This window comes from Etheostoma spectabile, chromosome 6 (genome assembly GCF_008692095.1).
Source record: "Etheostoma spectabile isolate EspeVRDwgs_2016 chromosome 6, UIUC_Espe_1.0, whole genome shotgun sequence".
Taxonomy (NCBI): Eukaryota; Metazoa; Chordata; class Actinopteri; order Perciformes; family Percidae; genus Etheostoma; species Etheostoma spectabile.
This window is the reverse complement of record NC_045738.1, coordinates 991,314-1,002,345: the sequence shown is the minus strand read 5'-3', so window position 1 is coordinate 1,002,345 and position 11,032 is coordinate 991,314. Positions and strand designations below refer to the sequence as shown.

Sequence of the window (11,032 nt, the reverse complement as noted above, 5' to 3'; positions counted from 1 at the left end):
CCCTAACCACTTGTCTTTTGCATTTTCTCAACATCCTTTATTATCCTTTTTGACATAACACATGCTGGCTCATCAAGGATGGGAATCTAACCCACTTTTTTCAACATATTAGACTATGATTTGTTTTTTTATGAACAAATTTTATTTTTTTAAATATATATATACATATATTTAGAAACCATAAACAGCGCCAAACAACCACAAGCCACACCCTGAAACTGAATGCATCCCAGGGCCAAGAAACAGAGAGAGGATAGGTGGGAGGGAGGGAGACAAATAACACATGCAGAAACAGACACAAGACAAGGGACCAAACACCTGCACAAGATAAAGCCAAGGCTGTAGCACAGGGCTACAGGCCGGACGTCAAAGAATCAGCGATGCCCAGCCAAGTGTCCAGAGTCCTTCCTGGCGCTCCATGAATGCGCGCTGTAGAGAGTTCCACATAAACTTCATCCAAAAAGGAAAGGGTCCATGCACGGATAGATAGACAGGTCATGAGGTGGTTTCAGCAAAAGACAGCACATTTATGAGTTCTAGAGAGCTGAAAGGCTGACTCAAGACAGACTCAAGACATTGGCACAGAGAGTGCATAAAGGGCTGTTAATTATTTTCATATGGTGCATTTTCACAGGGGTGAGATATGACCTATGAATGAAATTGCAGTGAATCTCCTGATGGTCTGGATTGTGAGATACTTCTGGAATGGAACCATACATCATGCCAGTTAAGATCGCTATTCAGGCCTGGGCAATCACATGCAGCCGGACTTCACTAAGAGCTGATACCATACCACAGTTTTTAAGCTGCAGAGTAAATAACTTCCGGATAGGATGGATGGACAAAGGCCTCTGCCAAGAGACAACACTATGCCTTTTTATGACTTTTTCAACATAATAGACATAATAGTTTTTTTGACATACTGTACTAGGACTTTTTTCCATATACTATGGAATTTTAATGACTTTTTCTACATACTGTAACCATACTACGCCTTTTTTATCCCTTCTTTCAACATACTATGTATACTATGACTTTTTAAACTTTTTTCAACATACTATAACTTTTTATCACTTTTGTCAACGTACTATACTGACTTTTTTAATCCCTTCTTTTGACATAATACACTAAGAATGTTTTGACATACTACACCATCACTTTTTCTACGTACTACACTCCGACTTTTACATAGTATACTTTGACTTTTTTCAACATACTATGACTTATTTAGATATACTATACTATAATTTTCTCTACATACTATTTTTTATAACTTCCTTCGACATACTGTACTATGACTTTTATCGACTTACCATACTGACTTTCTACATATAATACTATGACTTTTTCGACATACTATACTATGATTTCATTCAACATACTATAGCCGACTTTTTTAATCACTTTTAACAAAATACTGTAACATGACTTTTTAATGATTTTTTCTTTACATATTATGCTATGACTGTGACACTTTATGTGGTTGCACAATAGCTCAGTGGTTAGCACGGTTCCAAGTTGCATCAGCAACTAAGCGCTGCAGGGTGTCAGGTTTTTCAACATACTATACCATGAGTTTTGTATCACAATCTTTCGACATCACCTTTTAACCAGAATATTTTTGCTAAACGTAACTAGTCATTTTGGTCCCTAAACTTAACTTTCGTTACCGCATAATGCTCACATTTTGTGACCTAAACTTAACTTTAATGTACGTGAAAATGAGCAGCAGTTTGCGGTGCTCTGAACCCGACTCAAAGGAACATATTCTCGGGTAACTAAACCACCGACTACCGCTAACACAACAGAGCACCGTGCGGAGCATTGTAGCCCGCGTCACGAAGCCCTGCTGCGGCTCAAACAACTAGCAGCTGCCGCTCAGCGGCATGGTGCTCGTAGCAAGCCGGCGTCACATGACCAGCTGGCCATCTCCTAGTTTCATAAGATATGTTATGTTTTGGTGTGCATAACCTATCATACGATATCATCCGGTCACGTTCATGAGAGTACGTTGCATATCTATATGTTTATATGTCTGTCTGCTGTAAAGAAATAGTGGAGCAGACAGGCATAACATTTTAACCCCTATCATTTCTAACTTTGTTTTTCATCCCTTTACAACTATTTATACTGCTTCAGCAGCTTTCCAATCAAGTCTGATTTAGGGATTCATACTCCATTCAAACCTTAACATCTTTTATTCACTAGTTTCAGTCTAAGTTCTAAATTCTTTTTGTACTTAAATATTGAGATTTACTTATATGACCTATTTTAGCAACTCAGTCATTACTCTTTTAGTTACTTCTTTATCCAAATAAAACCCGGAGTTTAGCATCAGCTTTTACAGAAACCTTCATATAATACTGGTATTCTACCACTTGTTTAAGACATTCTTATTAATTAGAACCATTTCCAAGTTCCACATTGCCTACTTCACATTTTAGCACATTTCAACTAGCAGTTCAGTGTAGCAACAGGTTTAAATAAAAAAAAAATTAAAATATTGCACTTTTGTTTGATAGAATACTGGTGCTGTTCAACATTTCAATTACATTCAAACTAATTAAAACCATTCCCACTTTCACACTTTTTTCACTATGTTCACTATTTCTTCATATGCAACTGTGTCAGCAATCCAGTTTAGCTGTAGCAATTTAGCTTTTCAGCACTGAAGCATTTTCTGGAGGAAATGCATTTTCTAGTTATTACTGTCATTGATCCAATTTGCACATTTGATGAGATTCACTCAGTCATGCACACTGAGTGCTCCGATACCACACGGTCAAATTCACTCAGGTCTCAAAGCTTTAAGAGCCTGTCTCAGTACTTACTCAAAACAAAGCAATGTAGGAATCAAAACCAACTGCATGTCACATGCTTACATCTAATCAAATATCTAATGATGAACCAAGAAACAAATAGTCAAGTCAAAAGACATTTTATTCAAAAACTGAAGACATTTTAAAAGAACAATCCTCTCGCTGATTATGCATAACAAGGTTACCTGAAGGAAGAGAGACATTCTACAAAGCAGACTACTACATCAGTATCAGTTCTGAAATGGTGAAATATTGGATGATTCTGGTTTGCCCTCAGGTTTGATGATTTAAGCTTTTAGGATCCAGAGATCTCCTGGAGGATTTCAACAGCCAGTGGAACCACATCAACATGACAGCTGGAACAGAGAAACAAAAAGTTAATTACTCTATCACAGTTGGGTTGTTTACCTAGTGACGTTAAATCTAAACACATTTTCCTTGAAAAATGTGCAAATGATCGGGCGTCTTGATTAATACACGTCCATTGTTTTATTCCAGCCCCTGACCCGTCTCTTTCCTCTTTCATCCAATATAATAAAAACTAAAAATCCCCAAAATAGTCCAAAGTGCAAATAATAACAATGTCACATATTGTACATATAGTTTAGAATCTTCAAAAATGGTTTTTATGGCTTACATAAATCTTAGAAGTCTTTCTACAGTACACCTCTGATGGGGCTCCATATTTCTCTCACCTACATTTGACACATTTTCTCTAGTAAAATTACAGACTAAAATAAATATGGAATTCAGTATTAGCCTGCAAAACCACCTACCTTTACAACAAAAGGTTCAACTCTGGGCACACTGAAAAGGCTGTGATCGGGAACTGGAAATCTGAGCACTAAAGCCATGTCTGGCTTCTATTCAATTCAATTCAATTCAATTTTATATATAGTATCAATTCATAACAAGAGTTATCTCGAGACACTTTCCAGATAGAGTAGGTCTAGACCACATAACTCAGTTATTGTGAATATCCACGGTGACATCTGAATTCCTGACAACTTCAGGCCTCGGGCATATTCTGACCACTGGTACACCGGTAGATGTGCAGCTGTCTGATTATAGTTGTATTATCGTTATTTGTTGGAAATTGTTTTCACTGTGCATGTCCTATATAAAGCAGCTGCAAACTTCACAGAAACCCACAGTTCAAAGGTCATACGTGCTGGCCTTCGTGTGTAAAACTTGTAATGTCTCAGTTCTTAATTATAAACTCGAGGCAAACAGTAGATGCTGAATATATTATCCACTTTATCTGATTTCGTCATTCATTAAATTACGTAGGTGGCTGAGTGTTTAGGTCTGTTGTCATACCAGCTAAGATGTAGCTGTTGTCATACAATTTCAAGACCAAGGCTTGGGGCTTTTATTTCTTCTAGAAAGTCAATAATCTACCAAAGACCTTTCTTATGTCAGCATCAGCACTGTCCTGTAGATGAGATTGATACTGTGGAGCAGGCTCCGGGGCGGGGAATGGTTCGGGGTGATGACGAGTGCAAACTGCCAAAGGTATACTGCTAGGGGAACCTTGTACGCTGATGCCAACAACAGTTATCAAGGTCATTTGTGTGTGTGGAAGCCGAGAGCACCGGAGCAGGTGTGTTCATGTTGCTTGGTCCTGAGTGGACAGAATGAATAAAGGGTATGGAGTCCAGTTTGTTTTCTGTTCCTCTTTATGTTGTTGCCATGAAATAGTTTTATGAGTTCATAAGGAATGAATAAACATATTTATTACAATGTACAGTGTTAATACTCTAGTAGTGTAGAACTTTCCTCAAATTTCTAAATAAATCGTAACACTTGAGAACCGTAACCAAAATAAATAAATATTATATACAAACGTACAGTACATTTAAAATATTGTGGCTTGGTGAAAACATCCAATCTGCTCAGAGCCAACAGGCTGTCTGTAATCTCCCCTCTCCCGCCCCCGGCCTCCTCCCAGGTGTCTTAGAGGGCCGCCTGACAGCCAGGCCAGCAGAAGCCTACCCCCTTAGTTGATTAAAACCTCCAGAATTAACCTAAGTAACACTGCTCCCCGAGGCCTCGGAAATCCTTGAAAGTTTGTGAATATAGAATCACATTAGAAGGATCGATAAAAGTTTCAGGACAAATTTTAGAGTTTGGTTACTCATTAAATCCCTGTGGATTCCCGGTCCTAGATGGACACTCAGCAGCTGCTCGAAGGACAGCGCAGAAATGAAATAATTGGTTTTAGATTACAGTGAATGGCTGTTACAGAGCCGCATTAGCCATTAGACACTTCCTCATCCTGCTTTCTTCACCTCAATGGAGAAAAAAACAAAAAACATTCATAAAACACATGAAAACTAGTTAATTTTGACAGATTGGATGTATCTCCATCTCTTTACAACATAGTCCTCAACAACTGGACAGTTTAAAATCGTCTCTCAGTAGCGACTGACTGAAGACATAGCCACGCCCCTAACATGTTTATCTACATTAAAATAAAGAGAAACAAATGCCTGACCATGTAACAGAGCGAAGGATGTGTTCTATTGAATGGAATGTATTTAATCATGTACATTAAAGTGGATAATGTTAAAATAGTTTCTTCACACAGTCCCATTTAGTCTTTTGTTCAGTATTTTTGCAGATATTAGGGGGCAGCACTACCGCGGCTTCATGTTTGATTGAACGCAGCAATAAACTAAAGATCAGGTTTTGGGCCTCAAGCATTTTCTTTGGGATGGAGAACTATGAGTGACGCTCCTCCTCTCCCTCTACACTCGCTCTGGCTTGAGGTTTTGAAAAGGCATTCCTCAGGTTGCCATGGTAAAGGCTGAATGACATCATTTGGGTTCGGATCTCAGCCCAGACCTTCCCTCTCCTTCCGTCTACTCTCTCTGCCCCAACTCCTCTCATCCTCTCAATTAACCCCCCCTCCTCTTCTCTCTTCTCATAACTCCTTTCATCTCCTGCCCTTTCTCCTAAAACCTCTGCTCCCCTCCTCCTACCACTAAACCAGTGGGAGTGTGCCAGTCTCAGCCACTTCAAAGGCTGGAGCTGATCTCTGCTTTCATCTGCCAGAGAGGGAGAGGATAGAGAGGAGACGAGAAGTGGGAGAGGAAAAGCACAAGAGAAGAGAAAGAGGTGAAAAAGAAAGAAAATGGAGGGGGGAGAGTGGAGGAGAAAAGGGTATAGAAGGAGACCAAAAAGGAAGAAAAGGGGTGACAAAGGAGAAAAGAGGGGGAGACGGAGGGGAGAGTAGGAGAGGCCTCTATAGCAGGAGAACAATACACCTTTATTATTCATCTGACAGGGTGGGTGTGTGTCCGTGTGATTAAGAAACAGTTTGTATATACAGAAGGAGGTGAAAGCAACTTTTGTATACAAACTTTTTTTAGTTGTGTATCCATTGTGTGTTTGTGTATGCACTTAGTGCATCTGTATGTGTGTGTTTGTGTGTGTATTTTCAGTTATATTACTTATTGTAAGACAGATTGCTATTCTCATACATCAAAAGATCAAAGGAGGCATGGTCACTACAGTGACAAAACCCGTGGCTCAAAGAGGGAATACACATACTCATAAAAGGCAGCCAGATGCAACACACACACACACACACACACACACACACACACACACACACACACACACACACACACACACACACACACACACACACACACACACACACACACACACACACACACACACACACACACACACACCCTGTCTCCAGAAACTTTGCATTGCAGTGCAAAAATGTTAAAATATTAGCATGTCCACGTGTTCCTGGCTGAGGCTAGGCACTTCTTGGAAGCTGTCTTCTGCTGCAGAGAACAGAGGCCCGTTTCAGAAAGCAGTGAAAACTGAGTTTGTTAACCCTAAGATGAGGGAAACTCCAGCCCGTTTCAGAAAGAGAGGTAACTTAACCTCAGAGTCAGTAACTATGGTAACTGAGTCTATTGAACCTAACCTGGTTGGGAGCAGGTTTTCCTCTCAGTCTCCTCCCTCTTACAGACCTCTTTCCTCATTCAGTCTGTATCAGGCACATTTTAGCACAGCTTTTTTTCCCTCATGAATAAAAAAAAGTTTGTTTATTACCTATGTTGGGCAGACTATAAAACTTTTTTTTAATCAAACATGGCATGTCCTTTTATCGATGATCCCATAGATGAGAAGCAGTTTTACTTCACATAGAGTTTACCATTATGTTGGGTAATGATATTGAGGCCCGACTATAGATTTATTTTCAGCGGTATAGTCGATCATATATAGATACCTTATCCGTCCTCATAACACTAACGTCACCCATCGCGGACATGCTTTTACTGTCAGGATCCTGCTGGGATTGACTGCCTTTTTTGTACCACTCTTGTGGCCATTTTGTGTATTGTGTTGTGTATGTGCATGTTACTGTTTTCCATGTGCTCTGTAGTCAGTAGTTTGTTAATGGGGATGCAACTTCAGAATGGGATTAGCTTACTTTTTCGCAGTTTCAGTTCCAGTGGGGTAAAGTATGCCGACTGATTTGTTTGTGGTTGTTGCCATGGTGAATCGTAGTTTCATGGCTCCATTCATGCTGCCTTTTTATAGTGGTAGTGCAAACGCTTAACTCTGAGTTGACTGATTAAATCAGCTGTTTTGGACTTTGTCAGGTGTAAGTCTTCTGAACTTTGGGTCGAGGGCTGTGGAGAGGATTACTGAGTTTGGTGCTGCGATTCTCGTGAGATTTTGGCGGGGCGCCACCGCTCTAAACTGCATTGCTCGCTTTGCTATGGGGATGATTCGCCCTACTACGAGTTGGTTTACAATCAAAATGACTTTGAAGCTGTTATAATAAGGTATAAATCTTGCATAGTGTGCCTTTAATATTGATTTGGCTATTTCATTTAAAATGTATGTAAATATGTCTTTAAATATATGTAAAGCTATTTACTTCTTCCAAATATTACATTTTATGTTTACATAAGTTGCAATGTAAAGTAAAATTATTAAATAAAGCAGTTACAGTCTGAGTATCTGCAGGTGTATTTGTTCCTCATTTTATTAAGCTGTGTTAAAGTGTTATATGGTTAAAGCATTTCATCAGACAGAATCACAGCAGTGTCCATTTCTTGTGGCTCAGATTGTATTGATCTTGGTTCTGAGTTCCCATTATCTTTACCGTCACCACACAAAGCTTAGCAGGATCTTAGAAGGAAGCTGTTACTTTGTCAGGTACAGTATGTGAAATGGTGCAGGTCATGTTTCCTGCCATTGATATTAGATCTCAAGAGACACCCAAACAAAGAATGCATATATATTTAATCTCTTAGCTCTTTGTGAGTCAATAAGATGACACTGCCTTGCCAGAAGCTTGCATCCTTTCATTTAATTATTGGGATAAGGTCAGTTTTGACACTTGTACTGCAGACATGTTCAGACATATACAAATAATAAGATGAAGTAAAGGGCTGGAGGAGATGTATTTAAATTCAAAATGATTTGTTATTGGTGCCCTTTGAGGTGTGGTTCCAACACTGATGTACATGCACTCACTAAGACCAAGAGAGTGGATCACATCACTCCAGTTCTGAAGTCTTTACACTGGCTTCCTGTGACTCAAAGAATTGATTTCAAAGTAGTTTTACTAGTTTATAAATCACTTAACGGTTTAGGGCCAAAATACATTTCTGATCTGCTACTAAACTATGAACCACCCAGACCTCTCAGGCCATTTGGGAAAGGTCTGCTTTCTGTCCCCAGAGTCAGAACTAAACAGGGGGAAGCAGCGTTCATGCTCTTCATATCTGGAACAAACTCCCAGAAAACTGCAGGTCCACTGCTACTCTCAGTTCTTTTAAATCAAGGCTGAACACTTTTCTTTTTGATGTTGCCTTTCTTTAAACGACTGTTCATTTCTTTAATGTTTAATTTCTTATACTGCACTGTAACTTTTATTCTTGTGTTTTATCTGTTTTTATTTTTTTTACTGCTTATCCTTGTGTTTTATATGTTTTTATTTTTTAACTGTTGTTTAACTGTTTTTGTGTAAAGCACTTTGAATTGCCCTGTTGGAAATGCCCAGCTGAAATGTGCTATACAAATAGAGCTGCCTTGCCTTGCCACTCTTGACAGAAATGAGCGCCTTGATGAAATGACGTTTGCCAGTTATTAAAAGAAAAACATGATTATTTTGTCAATTGTAGATTTATGCAAATTGTTATATCAGAATGGTGTAATAGAAGGAATATTCCATAAGCTTCATATTTAACATGATGCACACAAGCTCATTTAAGCAGCAGAAACACGCACCTGTTGGATGTAGTTATGTCCTGCAGTAGACTAATTAGCTCCGCCCCTTCGGGACATTCTAACCAATCAGATTGCTCTGTAGTCTGCACCTGGATAAAGAGGGAGAGAGGAAGAACAAAGTGAGTGAGAAAGACTTGCGGTATGGTTAGATTAATCTTCAGTTAAAGGCCAGTCTTCCACACTACACAAAGGATGTGATGATATGGGTTTGACGTAGGTAGTAAATAAACAGTATATGAGAGCATAGCTGCTCTTTGTAGTCTGGCAGTGTAGTATTTTATTTTAAACCATGGAGATGACACAGATAGTAATGACAATGCATCACGCCTATTGCCTATTCCCAAGCCCTTAAGGCAGGATTTGTTTGTTTATACATATTATATATATATATATATATATATATATATATATTGGTTGGGATTAAAATGTTATATGTGCTTAAACATTGTGTGTGATTTGCATTATGCATTCAAGCTACAAAGGTAAAAGCGTTATTTCAGCATAAATGAAGACATGTTGGTCATGCATTGATTTTGTTGTTATAAGTATATAGTTTGTTGTTTGTTGCATTAAGTTTTTTTATGATATAAGAATTCTGGATATTTTGTTATAATCCAGCTCTCCAATGTGTTAGAACCAGAATTGATTGTTAGTGATCATCCTGTCTCAGGTTTCAGACACTTTTACCCCCACTGTCTTTTCCTGAACTGAGGGTCATAAACCCACAGTCCACATTCCAATGAAGAAACGAATAGGCGACACCACACACCACTGTGGCCAGAGACCCCACCCTTTGTGAATAAGACCAGGGGGTCCAGGAGCAGAGAGTCAGACAAATTTGGGGGAGAGCCGTGTTAGGTTGACTCTGTATTTGTCTCTAGGATATCCTATGTAATAAAATGGTTCACACATCCACATCTGAGATTTTGACTACTAATTGAATGAACCCTGAGATGGAGCAAGATTTAGCTCCAACAATATATATATATATATATATATATATATATATATATATATATGAGATAACAAAACTGTCTATCAGTGTGTTAATTATTGTCATCTCAACAAGCAAAACCAGTTGTGATGATTTGCAAACATGCTTTTTCTTTTTTTTCAGGCTATTGGTGAAATTAATCAGAGGAGGAAGACGAGCAACTATAAACTTTGCTTCACTAATAATAAGAAACCAAAAATGATACATTTGTACATTAGAAATGTAATTTTCACATTGTTATCTTTTTTTAGAGTGACACTCAAGATCATCCAAAGAAAACAACATTATATTCTGTGTTATCATCACAGAATCAATTTGCAAGTTACAGAGACCAACTGCCGAGTGACATCACACTCATTTGTCAATGCCATTTTTAATTAAGTTGATCAAAGAGACAATTTGCCAAATGTCTGGTTGACTATATGCATGCATGCACACATGCATGCGCCCAAACACACCCATGTTACATGAGGGCTTTTTCACATAAGTCATTTTTAAGCTTGCACTCCTTACTATGCCTTACTAACGGTAATGTTGTTGCTTTTATGATTCTAATGCTAAACTTGTACACAACTCTGGATAAGACTGGCTAAAACTATTCAGCTAAAGAGTATTCCTCTATTTTCCTTCCTAGATTATTTGTTCCTTCTCTTTGTCATCCCTGTGTTTTTATTCCTGTCCCGACATGTCTCACCACACCTTAATGTCTAGGCTCCACACCCACCCAGGAACACCTGGTCCACAGCCTGCACATGTGCGTGCATGCGTGTGTATCACTTACAAAAGGGGCATTTACAGTGTTTATACAAATAGCATAGTTAAGTTCATTAATATGGTGACAGCTTGCTTCAAATGTATTCGAAAAAGTAATGAAAACGGTTGCCTTTGAAGGTTGAAGTGTTGTTCAAGGTGTGTGTTTTGTTGTTTAAGGTGTGTGTGTGTGTGTGTG

The 11,032-nt window shown here is 38.6% G+C and overlaps 1 protein-coding gene across 5 annotated transcripts in view; it reads right to left on the bottom strand.

The window, feature by feature from the left end:
• Positions 1–2,936: 2,936 nt before the first annotated feature.
• The window catches only part of ulk4 (unc-51 like kinase 4), a 119,848-nt gene continuing 111,752 nt past the window's right edge, over positions 2,937–11,032 (bottom strand). For all 5 annotated transcript variants that reach the window (XM_032518168.1, XM_032518170.1, XM_032518172.1 and 2 more), the window contains exons 36-37: positions 9,090–9,178; positions 2,937–3,175 (exon numbers count right to left, since the gene is read on the bottom strand). In XM_032518168.1, the coding sequence (XP_032374059.1) occupies positions 3,115–3,175; positions 9,090–9,178 (150 nt within the window). In that variant the 3' untranslated portion in view covers positions 2,937–3,114. The remainder of the gene's footprint in view (positions 3,176–9,089; positions 9,179–11,032) is intronic.